Below are 17,787 nucleotides of genomic sequence, written 5' to 3'. Positions count from 1 at the left end.
GTATCACCATATGTTTAGATTCAGTATTCACTGCCTTTGTATTGCCAGGCTTCTTTTTAAGTACCCTTGGTAAAAAAAAAAATATATATATATATTTTAAAGAAACAAAGTGTGATAAAAAAAAAAAAAAATCATTCCAGTGAACTTTGCACCAGTTACTTTGTGTAGGCTGCATGCAGCAACATTTTATGTAACAAATTAATGAACACACTTGCAAAGATACCTCCTGATAATGATATATATATATATGCCAAGAAGAGGTTAAAAGCACACAAATCTGTGTCTAATCTCAGAGAAAGTCAGTTCATTGAGCGAAAAAGGTCTTCATGAGAACAGAAAGAGAAAAAAAATATGTGCATTATTTTAAAGAGTGTCGTGTTTGGATTCTATCAAGTTTTTCTACCTTTTAGAAAAAACAACTGTTTGGCCGAGCGATCGGGATGTTTCTGGTGTATTCTTATTATACTCTGATAGCTGTAATTCAGGAAAAAAATGAACTTTTTTTTTTTTTTATGGATTTGAAGTTTGGATAAATCCAGTCTGCAGCATTATAGGTGACAATCAATCTTGTATAATAAATTCGCCAGAATCTCCATTAATGAACATGTGTATTACATTGTGACAGCACATAAGAGAAGTAATGTTTTAAAAGTACATATTTTTGTGACTTGGTATTATTTCTGGTTACTTTATTCAACTTTAATGTGTTGTTTAATAAAAGCAAATTGTATGAAACTTGAGTCAAAGTGCAATAATATATTCCAAAAATGTGCTAGAAAAAAAAAAATCACTACTTTTTATTGTTTTTAAATCGCTGCAGTCAATGCTGTGGCTTTAAACATGAGAACGACTTGAGATTTAGAGCACATACGAGTCAGTGATTCATTGGCACGTTAACAAATGACTTAAAAACAAGTGTAAGGCTTTCATTGAATTAATTGCATTTATTCATAAAAACTGTTATCACCTGTGGTGGTGAATCCTCACTGCTTGAAGCAAAAAGAAGCAGTGTTGTATGTTGTCAACAGATCCACAAACCACTTATCTAAATGGTGAAAATGCATTTAATTGGCCAGTTCTTGAACCACTTATTGATTAACTGAGAATCTCCTCCATGGCCAAACAAATCCCGCAGGTCATGGAGGGATCGTCCTTTATGAGCATTGCACCGTGGCTGTAACGTACAGTTCTGTGATACATGTGCTCCTTCACCATGTGTACCCTTTGATGCGACGCAACCTAATATGCAGCTACCAAACTCAAGAAATGGGTGTTTCATAGCAATGTCAGTGTTTTATATAATTTCTTAACTGCAATACAGACTGATATTTAAAGAATTACACCCTCCCATTTCTCAAACCATGAAATCAAAAATAAAAGAAAATTTGAAAGAAAACTTCCCTAACGGTGACAATCTTTAAGTAGCACTCTCACTTTCTCTCTTCTTTTTACATTATATGTACAATTTTTTTTTCCCCCAACAAAACAAGTAAAGAAAAAAGAAACAAACATTTAGCCATGAGGGAGTAGAAAAGCAAAATACATAACATTTTACTTTCTTTAGAAAATTAAAGTAAAAACGTTTTCCGAAAGCTGCTCACTATCACATCTAGATCATTGAAACCTCAAATGATTTTCAAGGCGCAATTCAAAATATTACTGCTCAACAGTGAACACAAAAGTGTATAGACTTCATAAAGAAAATAGCAACAGGTTTGAGGTTTAAAGCACAGAAGAGGACGGGCTCTGTTCTTCAGGGTTCGTTTTTGTTTTTTTTGTTATGATAAAAGATGGTTTCAGTTCAGGTCCACTCAGACCAGTTTATCACACAAACAGCACTAAGGTAAGTCAGCGCTGAGACACCGTGGACTCCAGTCCTTCACCCTGGTCCTCTAGTCCACTTTGACCACACTGTAGATCTTGTTTACAAACCAGAAGCAAGCGAAGAAGCCGATTGTTCCTGAAAACAAAAAGCAGGTAAAACAAATAAGAAATGATTGCACATCTCGGAAGCGCACACTTTAAATAAGTTAATGGGACTTTACTAAACAAATTAAACACCCACTAAAAGACCGCCAAAATGTTGAAAACGATCAAATTTATACAGCTTGGAAAGCTTTTGGAGATGCAGCACTTGTCACGGGAAGAACATGGCTGCCTTAGCTCAGAGTTGATCAACGTGGTAAAAATCCTGGATCAATTCATTTGGGTATAAAAGTCCAATCTGACTGCTCAATGGGGGACATGCAGCATAATCCCTATGCAACGCTGGGATGAGGTGAATGAGACAGACAACAACACAAGAGGGAAATGAGAAAGATTAGGATTATTTAGATCAAAACTGAAAGCAAGGAGGGAAACTGATAATCTTTTCCATGAATCCTTGGATTACTTCTTGGTGATAATCTTTTGACATTTCATCCCTTTTCGTACTCGCAGCTCCGTCTTAAGATACTGTCACAGTGCTGCAGTGACGAGCCCAACTTTTGTCTGGCCTAATGGCAGAATAACACCATAAAGTACGTCGTCATCTGACATCATGGCATGCTGCATATTTTTAGAAGATATGCAGAGTAGGCGTGTAGTCGCCTGTTATCTGCTCCTTAACATTATCCCCTTTCCGCACGCTCCCGTGGCATCACTTGAGGTGAGGTGAAAAAAAAAAAAAAAAAGCTTGAAAGAGCCCGTGACAGTTGTTAGCACCTCAGCGTCTGTCAATCCTTTAACAAGGAGACAAAAGAGGCAACAATGCTCGACTCATCCCAGCTTTGTCACAACATGTGTTAGAGGATCTGTACCACCTCAGACACACAGCTGGATTTCGTGTATAAACAAAGATGTTCGAGAACACTGACAGCATATAGACGTATATTCATCCATAACACCAAGTGAGTGTTGGTGGATGTACCGTTTGATCTACACAACAAAAGAACAAAAACAGGAAGTCCCTGGTGAAACGGGGCTCCTGCTTGTCAAACCCGATAGTAGAGACGATCCCAAATAAGTCTACAAAACAAGTTCTGACCAAAGGGACTCTGAAGTCTGTTCAAAAATTCCTTCTAATAATCATTATGCTTCAAAACAAAGGATCTTTTCAAATTATTGCTCTTTGACTTCTAGCAAACACAAGTTCAATAGCGCAAATATTGTACTGGTTTAGAGTTAACAGGATCTTGATTCCTCCTAAAGGTGAACTGGTTTCAAAATCACTGAGCAAACAACACCTATGAGGTAACTCTGGGAGTATCTACATTGATTATTTACCATGCAGATTTTTCAGAAGAAGAACTTTATGTGTACAGACATTCCCCAATATTTCTTTAAATAAAGACAAAAAATAAAACAATGCATTGCACATATACGAAATCTTTGCAATACTACATACAAAACAAAACACCTAGAGAAAGTGAGACTCTGGCAAAAGGCCTCACCTGTGAAGAGGAAGAAGATGAGAACCATAATCATGGTGTATCCAAAGTAGAGTATAGTACTGGCCGCTCCGATTATTTGCAGCTTTGAGAAGAAGTAGTGCACGGCGTAAATGAACAGATAGACTGCTGTGAAGCCGCTGGTCAGGAAGGAACGCCACCACCAGTGGTAGTCCTTGACACGGAAAACACAAAACGACACGTTACCACCCCACAATCTGAAGCCGGGATAAGATGAGAACCACAGTTTGATAAATGAGATGAAAAACTAAGGAGTTGACGGTCGGGTACCTCGGCACATAGGTGGAAGTAACAGAGCAGAATTGTGGCCTCAGAGCAGGTAATCAGGAGAATAATGAAAACCAGGAACAGGAATCCAAACATGTAGTACATCTGATGAGACCTAGAATACAAAGCATCTACGTTAACGTCGACGATACAAGGGAAGTTATTTTGTGCAACTGCACCGACTGGATAGGAACTAGAGCGCAGATAAACCACATTCCTGTCTTCTTACCAGATGCTGTTAAGAATGAAGAAAAGCTGGATGAAAATGCAACCAAAGGGCAGGATGCCACCCATCACTATACCAGGAATTGGCTTGGTAAAGAAGGATTGCTCAGGAATTTGACGGGGAATCTGGTTCGTTCGCACCGGCTGCTCAATTGCCTGTAGAGAATCAGAGAAAGAGACAAAATACAATTTCAAACACATGCACAATATTTACTCTCAATACCCTCAGTGAGGCAAATGAGTGTATTAAAAGACCAAACTCACAGCTTTCTTGAATCCAAAGTAGGCACCGATAAAGGTGAGGGGCACCGAGATTCCAAACCACAAGGCCAAGATGGCCACCAGCGTACCGAATGGGATTGCCGCTGAGGATCCCTCCACCCACAGGATCAGGTTCATCAGGAAGAAATCTGCAAATACAATGCTGGAGGGAAAGTTTTGGATGAAGGACAGTGACACAGAGCAAATTAATACAAGTGAGAGTGACGGCCTCAGTGTACAGTGTTAGAGGGTTGAATCAGAGCGACACCAGCAGCGAAAAGCTGCAATGAGGCAAAGCAAGCAGCAACTAAGCAAATGTGTCAAGTGAGCATACCCGGGGCACAGCAGAGCTGTCAGCAAGACGTTTGTCTTCCACTTCTCGCCTCCGAAAGCTGACAACGGAAACAGACAACAAGGAGATCACGACGGGATGAGCCACACAGATTGTAACGCTGCCCGAGTGGACACCTAAGATTGTAATCTGCCATGAAGAAATCACTGATGACACACTTACTTTTGTAAAGACGAGCGGACACGTAGCCAGCAGGAGTACCCAGAAGAACCCAGAGGACCACGGCACATGTCATGAGAGCCCCTCTGTTGGCCGGTGACAGGAACCCGAGACAGGCCAGGACTGCAGGAGTCAATCATTGTCATCAATACACTCACGACATGTCAGCAAGGTTGTAATCACTTAAATTACTCTAAAGCATCAAAAACTATTTGTATTTGCTGTACAAGTTCTAGAACATGCTTTGCTTGAATTATTTACACTGGCTTCTTTATGAATCACATTTCAAATGCATGTGACTAGAACACCACCTTGTTTGAATTTCTGTCTTGCCATGTTCTCAACCGACCTGTTTTACTGGCTCTGACTGAAAGGGATCAACATGAGTAACTTAAACAAAGCCGGCACTCGGCACGGTGACAATTTCCTTCACCTTCTTTGGATTGTTCGTAAGATTTGTCACTCTACTTTTAATAAGACAATAATTATTTCTAATCTAATGTGCTTCGCTACACAGGCAACCGGAAAATGGTCCTTACAAAGAGTGATGAAGGTCATGATGAAGATCTGCGTGCCCTGCCCCAGAAACACAGAGAGCAACATCCCTTTCCTTGGGGGACGGAAAACATCTCCGTGTACCTGCTTCCACCCAGACTCTTCCTGTGCGTCCTCCTGGGAATGCAGGCAAACAGCAGTATAGACAAGGAAATGCTTAACATTTGCAAATGATACGACGGGTCTTAAAAAAAAAAAACAACAACAAAAAAACCCCAAGGAGAAAAAAAAAGATAAATGTTAAAATACCCACCAGGCCATATTATATATATATTATGTCACCTTGTAGCAGAGAAGAATGAAGCAAAGCCTAAGGGAATGTGTCAAATTTAGTGTGGAAAAATAATTCTGTCAGTGAGCTGATTGAATTGAAAAGTTTCTAGAAACGTGGGAGTTTCTAGAAAATATCAACTTTCAGTTAAAAGACGCCACACCACATTTATATTAATTCTAAGGTGCCCCCACTGCGAGAATCACACACACCCAAACACCTGATTAAATTACTGCAAGAAGGGTTTGTTCGAAAAGCCTTTCAATAAGCTTACATAGAGCACAGTGTTTTTTCCCTTGGATGACGGAACCTTTACCAAGTCTTCCTGTAAAGTGCGACAAAACATAATTCGGGGTACTGTGCATCGTCCCTGTTGAATGAAAACTTCCCAAAGCACAATTAAAAATTATCTGTGAGAAAGCTCGCCAGGCTTTGCGGATATAAAAATACTCAACCTTGACAAAAAGCAATGCAAAATATTTCAGTTAACATCTAATCATTTTCCAACCAGGCTACAAAATGTGTTCAAATCAGGACAATTATCAAATGATAAGAGGCTGCTGGCACTGAAAGTTACTTTGCACGCTGGCAACATGACGGCCCAATGAACATCTCACTCTGAATCAATGTACAATTTCCATGACAGTACCTGGTCCACCTGGTTGTATCTGGCAATGTCTTTGTGCAGAGTTCTCAGCATGATCATGGCAACCATGCCAGAGAGGAACAGGACAATAACCAAGGAGTTCATGATACTGGAAAAAAGCACAACGGGTAAGACACTGCCACGACGAAAATGCTTCAGGATCCTTTTAAAGAAATCAGATTTTTATGGCGCACGCCATCATAAGTGTTCTCAAACCTGAACCACTGGATGTTGGTGTGAGGCATGGAGACGAGGATGTAGTCCCACCTGGAAGCCCATTTGATGGAATTGTTTTCCTAAAGGAGAATGAAATAGCCTCTAATGTTATTGCTGTCCGTAGGAAAAAATCAAACAGTTGCATTTAATTAATTATTTAGTTTGGAATCTCACCACAAATGATACAGAGTAGGTGTAAACTATTGACACGTCGCTATCAAACTCTCCAGGGACTTCCATTGGGGGGCCTGATTCACAGTTTGTGTTCTTCTCATCGGCATGTTTGATACTGACGTGAACAAAACATATTTCACGCGTGTTAGAAAACAACGACCAGAATATCTTCTTTTAAAAACGGCGGTGTGCCATCGATTTACTACTGAACAGCAGTTACCTCTTTGGCTCCAGTGTGGCAGCGACAAGCCGGGCGCCTCTCCAGTCCTCCTGTGCTCCGCTGTGATATGTGATCTTGATGTCCACGTGGTTGAAAACGTAAAAGGTGTTTTTCTTGTTGAACTCAGCCTGACAGAAAAAAAAACCCCAAAACATATATATTCAATACCAGGCCCGGAGTGGCTCATCAGGAGGACCGGGACTATCCCAGTTATTAAAACCAGTCAACATGGACTGCTCATCATTTGCATAACATTCCTGACTTGACAAGTCGAGTTGCAGATTTGGTTCACTCCTTCAGCCTCTTTGTTCAGTTAGCAGAAGAAAGCATGCTGCTCTACAGGTACTGCTCGTTCAGCAAAACTGTTCAACCTTTCCACTTTTCATTTTTGCTTGACATTGAACTTTTCACACAAACGTCCCAAGAAAATTAGATCAAATTGGGTCTCTGCACTTATAAAAGGTCTAAAAGCTCTAAAATCATGTGAAATACATCACTGCAAATAACTAAGTGATCAGTCAAGTGTCACTTCAGAATTGAGTGACTGATTATTGAAAGCCTGATAAGCGAGGTGAAATAAATATTTTAAATGTATAAAAACCAACCGTACATTGATAACACAAGCATCTTTCGCTCTGCCATCTGTTGTAACAAGGCAGCCAATTGGGAAGCCGGGGTTGCAGTACTTCTGATCATCTTCCACATCGTAGCACCAGGTCACCGGCATGTTATCAATGATCCTGAAAACAAGTTGGTTAAGTCAGAGTTGCAACAAATACTTAGTTTAGAATGTTTAAAACATCATTTGCCTTGAAGCCCACTGTCTTCCGGCAGTACAGTTGTTAAGAAGCCTATTTTTTATACAGTTAAACCAGAGCAAGTACAGACAGACTATTTTGTAATTTGACCTCAGCCTCATCATTCTGGCCACTGCATCAGCTTAGTCTGGATCAACTGAGAAAAGTAGCAAAATGCTAATGTTGGCTTATGCAACTTGAATGTTCATAGCTGCTTGAGCTTTCTATTAAAAATAAATCTTACAAGAACATGAATCACTTTAAACAGTAGAAAAAAACCCATACAATTATAGAATCACAGGAAAGTTTCTCTTCTACTAACCAGTGGTGCTGATAGTTCAGCTGCATTCCCATTTTGAGAAAATCCAGGTGGGTTATATCCATCTTGGCACCTTTCTTGAACTGAGTTGTACACACCGGCTTACAGTCCACTTTTTTATTGAAGGTAAACTGTAATGAGTGCATGGAAGATGTGCTGTATTATGCAAGTATGGCCCACATGGAGAATTAAATATGCAACATCTAATCGGGCCAAAATTTTCTGATAGTACTGACCTTGTAAGGAGACGACTCAATTCGCTCGCCAAACAGCACTTGTCCAAGGTTCTCAGTTGGCCTTTTCTCCTGGTCGTCTTTGCAAAATGGGAACCTTTAACATACATTTACGTTGTTATACAAAAGAGAAAACGGTTGGAAAACATAGCTTTGCATATGTAAATTAAACAGTACTTACACATCATACTCGTAAGGCAGAACTGACTCCACCGAGTCCAAGCGGTTGACAAAAAGCTGGATCTCTGTCTGTAAGGGCAGAAAACATGTTTCAGTGAGTTTATAGGGTTTTTTTCCCCCCAACTTGGAACAAAGCTGCCTCTCAGTGCAGTCGGCTGGATAGGATACAGGCTGTGACTAGTCGTTTAGAGGATATCCGCAATATACTTTACCAGATGGTCTGAAGCTGGTAAATAATAAAAGGTGAAATAGACAATTAAGCCAAACGGAATTCAGGTTATCCATGATATTTCTTTAACCTGGATCTGATCAGGTAACCTTAGCAGGAAATATCCATAAAATGGGAGCGTTAGTGAATCATTATTTGAGTTGGGTTTAATGATTAAAATCGATGGCCATTGGTGTAATTAAGCTTCAACGTAAGTGTGACACCAGCTTCCAAAGTAAACACTATGACAAACTGAGCGTTACTTCACTACTCCGACTCCAGGTGATAGTCGGGGCCTAGGAGGGACTCCGTGGAGCTAGCGAAGATTGGGGGAGGCTAACGTGCTAAAACATAAATGCAAAATCTAAATTATGCAAAATTCCACCGGACGAGATATGATATGCAAGTATTATTTGGCGACCGTACCTGACAATCGTCGCCACCTTTGCCTTCTTCACAGAAACTCACTGGGGCTAAACCCGGAAGATAAAATGCCGAGCACGAAGAGAAACATGAGATTAGCAAAGGAAACAGCACGGAACCGAGGTGTATCCGCCTCTTCATCTTGACAGTGTTTCTGGGGGAGGGGAATCTAGATATACTACAAGAAAGTAGGGCTCCTTCTCCTAAACGACGGTTATATTTTGGTAGCTGTCTCCAGCTAGCTACGCGGTAGGTCTTTCTCGCTCGGCGAACGGCGACTGAGCGGCCAATGTCTGTGACGTCGCCGTCCTTCCCCGTCAATTACCGGAAACGGTTATGCAAAACAAACAGTATGACCTTCAAAATAAATTACACCAGCGCTAATCTGATTATCAGAAATGGACTATGAGATTTAGTTTTGTCTAAATGTACTCTTTGTGTGTATAATTTATTGATTGTGTTGTAGTTTGGGTATAGGTTAAACATTGTAACGATAATGATAAGGTAGTCGCAACTGTTTTCACATTAAAATGCTTTTAATTTGAAAATATCATATATATTGATATATGATCCTGACACGGTGGAAGAGTGACGTTGCTTTTTCTTTTTCCTTTCCTTTTTGTCGACTCCTCCATCAGTGTCCTTGTATTTATGTTTCACCTGGACATAAACCTAAAAAAATGCAATTTTAGCAATTCATAACCCTACTTTAACAGCAATTCACAATATCCTTGTTAAACAACAATGAAATACTCATGGATAGAATAGAATAGAATAGAATAGAATAGAATAGAATAGAAAAGAAAATAAACAATGTATTAGTCCCAGAGTTAAATTCTTTGAAAGCATTCCTCCACACAGACTGAAACACACTGAAACAAGACGGAATAATGATTCAAAAAAGTAATATTACATATTGATATATACAGGCTTTACAGTGACTGGTATAAGCATAGAAAGGATGAAATTAATCAAAACATAGCGAGCACTATTTACAGGGAGGATTTATGGTCTGTCAGGAAGTTACAATTTCCAATACAATCTGTAGTACACTTTGGTGGTATAAGTCTGTTGCTGGAGGTGGTCCTGCTGTTGACCTGCATAACATGGAGGAGATCATGCCTTTTTATTTATGACCTTTGAAGAGTTCTCCTCTAAATTTAACAAAAAAAACAACAACAATACAATAATGTTATTCAAATCCATCTGCCTGTTACTAAGTTGTCTTGTAATTTATTTCAAAAATAATGTAAACCCATTTCTTCCCTCACTCTTGACCAATTCAAATCGCAACAAAGGACACATTTTCATGAAAAGAATTATTTATATTTACATAAGAGTGTCAACAATTCAAGTATTTAGTGTAAGTAAATAAATAAACACAAAAGTTAATACTGAAACGTTTCATGTTATTATTAAAAAAAGAAGCTTAGAAAATGAACAAGTTTTATGTGTGATGACTATTGAAAATTCCATTCATGATTTGGCTATTAACACAATTTTAATTACCCTAAGATTCTATATACACAAAAATAGATATAGAAAAACAAAACCTATTTCCCATGTTACTACTTTATAGCTTTGAAACGTATGGAAAAAAGAAGAATGTAAAACCGTCCGCTGTCATAAAGGACTTTAACCTTGTTGAGAAAAATCATTTTTTCCACTTGATCTTGCTTCTATTTGTTTATTCTAGCCTCTTCCTTGTATCTTTTTCCCTCATCTTTTTAATCTTTTAGGGCAATTTTGTATGATCAAAAAAGTTTGAAATTGGACATAATCACATGACAATAGTAAAAGATTTTTAAACAATGCATCTGAAATTGGCCTGTATTAAAGATGATGCAAACAATGGGGTGACCTGACGAGAAAAAACAGACTGCCTCGGGATGCAGAATACTTTCAATCACAAGTGTCAGTGATCAAAATGTCAAAGTCATAAAACACATTTCTCAACCATTGTGAAAAGGGACCCACCTTCATCATACTATTTAACTATTCACCCATCCAACCAAATTTCATTTGCAAAGCAAATTTCATGCAGAAGCGCTTCTCAGACATCTGACAAAAAGCTAAGACAAAAGCTTGTGAGTAAGAGAATGATTTGTCATTATACTCCTGTACGAATAATACCTGTTATTGCACCAGTTTTATTTTGAGGTGATAATATCAGAAGGGTTAGGAATTCTCAAATGGTCTGATAAAGTTTGCTGTTGTACTGCATGTTGTAGGCAGGTAACGTAAAGTGGTGAGCACTCTCTCCTCACAGCAACAGTAGTAGTATACAAAAGCACCTGTATTCACAAAAATTAGCTCTAACAGTGATTTCATGTTTAAAATCCTAAATAACATCTATTCCTTATCCAATTCAATTTAAGGGTTTTACAACAGACATAATCACTAAGGAAGCATTTATAGGCCGACAGTTTACAAAAAAGTACACCTGTGTTTTCATGCACTTTAACAAAGGGCTGATTGTAATAATAGTAGTTTGTTCTTCCTCATTGCCTCCTCTTCTCTTTTTGCCTGAAAGCTGATAGTTAGGTAACAAATCCATCAGCTAATGAACATTGAATTACTGCTCATTTAGAGTTTACAGCACCCATGCGTCGCAACGGTAAAAAAACTACAATTCCCTAAAGTAAAGAGACACGTTATGCATCCAATAACCACAATGCTCCATTATGTAAAGCGACAGGCCAAGCCTGTAAATAATACGCACAGTCCTTTTAATCCAAACGTGGCGAGAAGTATTAATGATAATGGAAATCTGAATATAATCGTATAATTTAGTGTGTACTATTATATTCAGATTTCATAAATGTAAAAAACTCAAGTGAAGTACAGACACTCCCAAAAATGACTTAAGTACTCTAATTAACTATTTTTGCTTCGTCCCTTAACACTACTGTGAACAGCCTCGTATTATAATCAGAATCAGGAAATCGTATTGTCATTGCCCTTATAAACAACGACACTTTATTGGTTGCAAACAGCCCTGGAGGAGCACATACATAGTGAAGGGATAAAATCGAGTATAATAAATAATCTATAATTATTCGACCCCATGACAGCCCGGTGTGTTACAACTGTTTTAAAACTGTAGGTGGCGGTGTCCTCCCTGAGGACATCTTGTACTACCGGAAGTTGTGGGGAAGAAGAAGCGGCAAACGGAAGTGGCAAAGGCTGTTGTTCACGTTCTTCAACAGCGCGCCTCGCGATGCTAACCAGTTAGCCGCTACACGAGCCTCTTGCACAAGTCTACCATATTTTCATTCTCGTATCTACTGAAATACCATACGGGGACTCGTTGCGCTTAGTTGCACTACTTCTCGCTCACATTAGAGACATTACTGGCTAAATTCATTTGCGTGTTTTTCGCCATTTTGCGCATTCAACAGTCTTGCTAGCAGCAAGGTAATGTATACGGTGAAGTCGCGATAGCAGGGACCAATTAGCTTTGGTTACATGGCTCGACAACGCATTGGTTTTTGTTTTGTTATTCTTGCAGGTGCAGTAGTTATTTTGCAGCATGGCTGAGGCAGACCGCCCGGGGAAGCTCTTCATCGGGGGCCTCAACACGGAGACAACCGAGAAGGCCCTGGAGCAGTACTTCAGCAAATATGGCCGAATTGTAGAAGGTGAACAAAAACCCTTTATTGTGTCCGTCTGATCTTAAATGGATCATCTTTTTAGATTTGCGATTGTTTTAGCATTGATATCCCCCACCCTCTCGTGTATATTCAACGCATTGTTTTATTGCCGCAGTGATTATATTTGATTTATTTTTAAGCTTGTCAGTCAACCCTTTTCCACATATTTTGAGAAGCCTTTTATAAAGCTAATGGAATTTATATTTTGGGTAGGTTCAAACATCATATACTCCAAAGCAACCCGAAAAACATTGTTTGTTATTTATTTAAAATCACCAAATCTAAGACCTGTTTCCCTGTCCTTGTGCATAACACGTTACTCAAGTTACTCAGTTTCTATTGACACAAGAAATCACTTGTTCCATCCCTAACAGGTTTAGTCCACAGTTAATCGGAGAGACAAAACGCAATCTTTTATTATTTCTGTGGCTTTTACAAGATGAATGAATTTTGTACCTGAAGTCGGTGAATGTGTTAAGAGTTCGTAACCAAACACTCACCTCCCCTTTCTACATTTCAGTTCTTTTGATGAAAGACCGTGAAACTAACAAGTCCAGAGGGTTTGCTTTCGTCACCTTCGAAAGTCCTGCAGATGCAAAGGACGCAGCACGCGAGATGAATGGAAAGGCAAGTATTATCCTATTACTTTGCAGTTGGTTAAAAACAGAACAGCATCTTAAAATTCTCATAATTTTCATCCTCTGACAACAGTCTCTTGATGGCAAGCCTATCAAAGTGGAGCAAGCTACAAAGCCGCAATTTGAGAGTGGTGGCAGACGGGGACCTCCACCCATGCATTCACGTAGCCGTGGTCCGCCCAGAGGACCCCGTGGTTCCAGAGGAGGCCCCGGTGGCATGAGGGGCCCTCCATCCAGAGGTATGATATTTGAGCATTATGATCAGTTGAGGTAATTTTGTTGTGGAATCGGCCTAAACATAAAATATTCTTATTCGATGTAATGCTACAACCTGCAGAGTGCAACGCTGGTGCATTTACTTTTTTTTTTTTCCTTTCTTCTATTTGTAGATTACTATGATAATTCGGGAAGCATGGACCCCTTCTTTAAAGGGATGTCATCCAGAGGCCCACCTCCAATGAAGCGAGGGCCCCCAGTTCGTAATGGAGGGCCTCCACCCAAAAGATCTGCCCCATCTGGACCCATGGGCAGAGGTGAGTGTAGGTACAACTTTTGGTTCTATTGCAGCAACATTTGCATAACTGATCAGCATCACTGGTGCAATACCTAGCTACAGATAATCTTCTCCAACTTTTGATATGATCAACAAAATTTGTTTTCCAGTAAATCAGGATTTATGTTTTCTATAGCTTATGTTTTTTGTGATGCCTAATCTTCTGTTTTGTTTTTTCATATTTTAGCACCCATGTCGAGGGACAGGGATCCTTATGGGCCACCGCCACCTCGCAGAGACTCCATGATGTCCAGAAGGGACGATTATCCATCGCCAAGAGATGACCATTACAACTCAAAAGACGGGTATGGTTTTGTAAAAGTATTTCAAATGAGAAAGTCTTTGAACCTTATTAGATCTAGATTAATATTCTGCAACTCTTATCACCCTCTCTAATTTATTATGGTAAACTAAATGTGAAGTATATAATGAATTTAAAAAAAATTCAATGAAATCTTGAAAGAAAGTATGATGGCATTCTTGTTAATTGCCTTTTACAGCTACTCTAGTCGGGATTATAATTCCAGAGATTCAAGGGACTACGGGCCTCCTCCCAGAGAGTATTCCTACAGAGAATATTCTAACTCCAGTTCGCGAGATGACTATGGCTCAATGTCGAGAGGATACAGGTATGAGCAGGGTTTGATGTGGACTATACAAGAAAAACATAAAATTTCTCAAGAAGAATCGCATGATAATTTCTCCTGTTCTAGTGACCGTGACGGATACGGAGGGGGCCGGGAGCCAAGAGGCTACATGGACCGTGCTAGTGGTGGCTCCTATCGAGACTCGTATGATGGTTACGGTAAGATACAATCCCATGGATTTAATGACACCAGACAAATACTGTGGCTCAAAGAAGACCTGCGCAAATCCCAACCAAATCCCAGCATTGGCTACCACGTCGTCCAATCACAAGGAACGTCATTCACCTCATCAGAGGCACCAACATTGGAAAAATGTTCTTTCTCGACCTGTCTCTAACGTGCAGTTCAACTTGAAAATTTTCGTGCTATCTGAAATGTACAACTATTGGCTGTTAAAACAATTCTAACACCTAAGTTCACAAGTCACTTCCTGTTACACCTGCATTCGTCAGGGAAATCAGTGAGCCGCAATATCAAGAAGTAATAGTGCAAACCATTTGTCGTGCCTCAGAAAGTTTGCAGCCTTAAGGAATCCCCCAAAAATCTCTGGAAACATCGGTTGTCAAGTATGTGTTGCCTAGCAAAGCACTCCCTCAAGGAGTAACCTTCAAAAACCACCAAGACAACTTCTGAAAATCCTCGTCAATACCCACTCTTGGAGCTCTAAAAGGAAAAATCGCTACTCAAATCAATGGCATGCTGAAATGGGTAACACTGCCTATTTTTCCCCCCCTGTACTTAACTTATGACAGCACATTTGAAATACTTACAGATTCAAGGTGGCCGAAATGGTGACATTTAAACATGTCGTCCGTTACTTTTTTTTTCAACACAGAATTCTATTGGCAAAAAACAATGAGCACTTGACGGTGCAAGAACATGTATAAATTGAACCTTGCCAATTACCTGAACCATTGACCCTGCAGGTAACTCTCGCAGCGCCCCGCCCTCACGGGGTCCTCCACCATCCTATGGTGGGAGCAGTGGAAGCAGTCGTTACGATGACTATGGCAGCAGTTCCCGGGATGGCTATGGCAGTCGCGACAGTTACCCCAGCAGTCGGAGTGACCAATACCCACCTAGCCGTGACCGAATGGGCAGGCAGGAAAGGGGCCCAGCCCCCCCTGCCGACCGAAGTTACCCTCCCCGTGACTCGTACAGCAGCTCAAGTCGCGGAGGGCCACGCGGCGGCCGCGGCGGCAATCGAGTCGATAGGGGAATGGCTCGCAGCAGATACTGAACTGGACACATTAAAGCAAGCAGCAGTCTCCGTGCACACTCGGCACGTGTTTTGGAAGAATTCTGACCTACACATGTCTAAGTTTGTGGGATGCGAAGTTTAGGTTTAAATGATATTCTTCATAACTTCCCCAGATTTTTATGTGTAAAAGGTTTTGGGTCTTTTTAGGTTTTTGTTTTTTTTTAGTCTCTTTTGCTTATGTCAGTTCAGTCATTAAGTGAGTGTCAGTTTTTGTACATTCAGTACTGTTGGTAACTGCATTACCCTATACATTTGGCTTTCCTACTCTTAATAAAGCTTTTAGTTCCACATTGACCACTGCTCATCAATTTTCCCAACAAGAGACCGTAACATGAATGTGAAGTGACAACGTGATCTCCTTTCCTAAGTTCTCTGCCAACCTTAGGTGACACTCTGCTCGTGATATAGAAGGATTCAAGCGACGTGAGTTCATGCATAACAGAAATGTGCTTCCCACTGGACACTACTGTTTTCAAGGTTAGGCAAATGTCACTGTCAAAATGTTCCAATGTAGTTTCCTTGGAAATGGATCCCTCACCCTAGAGCTATTTGATGGCATGCAGCGACAAAACCAAAGGCAACAACAAGCAAATACATCTCGCCTGGTAGTCAACAGCTGGTAAGCAAAGCAACCCTCTTTGTTTCTCATCTGTAAATGAGTTTCTCATTGTCCTGTAATTCAACTTCCACTAAAAGGGTCAAGACAACTTTTGCCTCTGGAGAAAAAAGAAAAAAGGTCAACTGAAATCGGTCTTTTTCTCTCTAGTCCGTTTTCTGCAGCTAACAATCAAGTGCTCCAACATACCAAGAAGTTTGGTTTTTTTGCCTCTTCAGCAATGTGAAAGTTTTTGTCAACTATTTTTCCAAACGATCCGTCAAACAAAAAAAACCTTTTTTGACTAAGCAATTGCCCAAACTTCAGTGATTGGCAATAATGCAATTTCACATTACATTTAAAATATTTTTTCCACTCGCAATTACTTTTTTTTTTTTTTAATGAAAAAAGTTAGATTTTCTCAGTATTGAAACGTTTTCTACAAACCCGTCAGTACAAACAATGGAGACCTCTGGAGGAACGCCAACATCTGAACAACCAAACTGGGAATGACCACTGAAGCAAAGTTTCACTCGGATCAAAGGCTACAATATCGTCTTCTGGAAATTTAAAGAATACACCATCGAGAAAAAGGCCACATATTAATATTACGTTTTCATTTCAGGGTGAAGAAATGCTCCCAAGGCAGCAGCTTTTGCAACTTACCTGATATTGTGTCCTTAAATAATTGGACCAATTAAACCACAATGCATGGTGTGCACCAACACAGGTTTGTCCTGTAGTTTACCTATTCCTGTAACTTTGTTGACACGACAGTATTTGAAGTTAAAACCAAGTTTTTTTTCTTTCAGAAGCTGGTGCAGCCCTCTGACAGCGCTGGGTCCATATTTTTCTTCCAGTAGAGCAAAATGCTGACGATGAAAGAAGGCGGGAAGAGATTTTCAATCAAATTCAATTTATGGTGATTTGTTTTGTTTTTTAATAAAGACTTAAAAAACACCTGGCTCACTTTTATTCGGCTATTATTGCCACAAATATGCCCAAAGATGGTGTTTTTTTCGAATCGAATATCACAATTAGAATCCAGGTCAGATATTGCTAATAATCTGCAGAATCAGCATTCAAAACAAATCAAATGTCAATAATTGCTTGGGTGAAAATTACAAATTCAATTCAACTTTATATTTATCTTCCACCACATACAACACAGTAATTTCTCGGTGCTTTTAAAGATATCCACTTGAGCAAGCCTAAGTGATGATGGAAAGAAAAAAAAAACTCCCTCTAATAGGAAGAAGCCTTTGCAGAACCAGAGCTGGAGGCTTTCTGCTATTGTGGTTGGAATGAAGGGATAGAGGAGAGAAGAGGATAGGACATAGATTGGGTTAGGAATACAGACCCTCGTTAGGGTAGGGGGCAGGGAAACTAAAATAAAAAATGTAAATAAAAATAAACTTGCCTCCTTTTCAGTTTCTTTTGACATTTACACAGAATTATGTGAATGCTTGGAAGAAACGGCACAAT

At 39.7% G+C, this 17,787-nt stretch overlaps 2 protein-coding genes across 4 annotated transcripts; one reads left to right on the top strand and one right to left on the bottom strand.

Moving 5' to 3' along the window:
- Nucleotides 1–767: 767 nt before the first annotated feature.
- On the bottom strand, nt 768–9,223 carry tm9sf5 (transmembrane 9 superfamily protein member 5). Of its 2 annotated transcripts, XM_080501894.1 has the most exons (18): nt 8,959–9,223; nt 8,326–8,393; nt 8,148–8,241; nt 7,915–8,042; nt 7,406–7,535; nt 6,796–6,923; nt 6,576–6,690; nt 6,402–6,481; nt 6,189–6,294; nt 5,814–5,864; nt 5,253–5,385; nt 4,717–4,836; nt 4,537–4,594; nt 4,206–4,365; nt 3,946–4,097; nt 3,720–3,831; nt 3,432–3,603; nt 768–1,960 (listed from the first exon to the last, which is right to left on the bottom strand). In XM_080501894.1, exons 1-18 carry the CDS (start codon nt 9,094–9,096, stop codon nt 1,893–1,895), a joined length of 2,013 nt encoding a protein of 670 aa, XP_080358020.1. In that variant the 5' UTR covers nt 9,097–9,223; the 3' UTR covers nt 768–1,892. The 2 variants fall into 2 exon arrangements, with proteins under 2 accessions (XP_080358020.1, XP_080358021.1); XM_080501895.1 differs by lacking the exon at nt 5,814–5,864.
- Nucleotides 9,224–12,132: 2,909 nt separating this feature from the next.
- On the top strand, nt 12,133–16,001 carry rbmx (RNA binding motif protein X-linked). Of its 2 annotated transcripts, none has more exons than XM_080502670.1 (9): nt 12,133–12,372; nt 12,467–12,596; nt 13,129–13,235; nt 13,320–13,485; nt 13,636–13,779; nt 13,987–14,104; nt 14,300–14,428; nt 14,513–14,604; nt 15,373–16,001. In XM_080502670.1, the coding sequence occupies exons 2-9, from the start codon at nt 12,488–12,490 to the stop codon at nt 15,684–15,686; spliced, it is 1,179 nt and encodes a 392-aa protein (XP_080358796.1). In that variant the 5' UTR covers nt 12,133–12,372; nt 12,467–12,487; the 3' UTR covers nt 15,687–16,001. The 2 variants fall into 2 exon arrangements, with proteins under 2 accessions (XP_080358796.1, XP_080358795.1); XM_080502669.1 differs by having other exon boundaries at nt 13,636–13,785.
- The last annotated feature ends 1,786 nt before the right edge of the window (nt 16,002–17,787 follow it).

The sequence above is a fragment of the Blennius ocellaris genome (assembly GCF_963422515.1).
Source record: "Blennius ocellaris genome assembly, chromosome: 9".
Classification (NCBI taxonomy): Eukaryota; Metazoa; Chordata; class Actinopteri; order Blenniiformes; family Blenniidae; genus Blennius; species Blennius ocellaris.
Note: the sequence above shows the minus strand (reverse complement) of the source record. Positions and strands in the feature narration are given on the sequence as shown.

What these genes read in the sequence shown, in the direction of transcription:
- tm9sf5 (XM_080501894.1), bottom strand. Translation starts at nt 9,096, where the DNA reads ATGAAGAGGCGGATACACCTCGGTTCCGTGCTGTTTCCTTTGCTAATC. An exon ending in CTGCCTTACGAGTATGATGT is followed by an intron (nt 8,242 to 8,325) that starts GTAAGTACTGTT and finishes TGTATGTTAAAG; the next exon opens with GTTCCCATTTTGCAAAGACG. An exon ending in AAGATGCTTGTGTTATCAAT is followed by an intron (nt 6,924 to 7,405) that starts GTACGGTTGGTT and finishes TTTTTCTGTCAG; the next exon opens with GCTGAGTTCAACAAGAAAAA.
- rbmx (XM_080502669.1), top strand. Translation starts at nt 12,488, where the DNA reads ATGGCTGAGGCAGACCGCCCGGGGAAGCTCTTCATCGGGGGCCTCAAC. An exon ending in ACCCATGGGCAGAGGTGAGT is followed by an intron (nt 13,786 to 13,986) that starts GTAGGTACAACT and finishes TTCATATTTTAG; the next exon opens with CACCCATGTCGAGGGACAGG. An exon ending in CATTACAACTCAAAAGACGG is followed by an intron (nt 14,105 to 14,299) that starts GTATGGTTTTGT and finishes TGCCTTTTACAG; the next exon opens with CTACTCTAGTCGGGATTATA.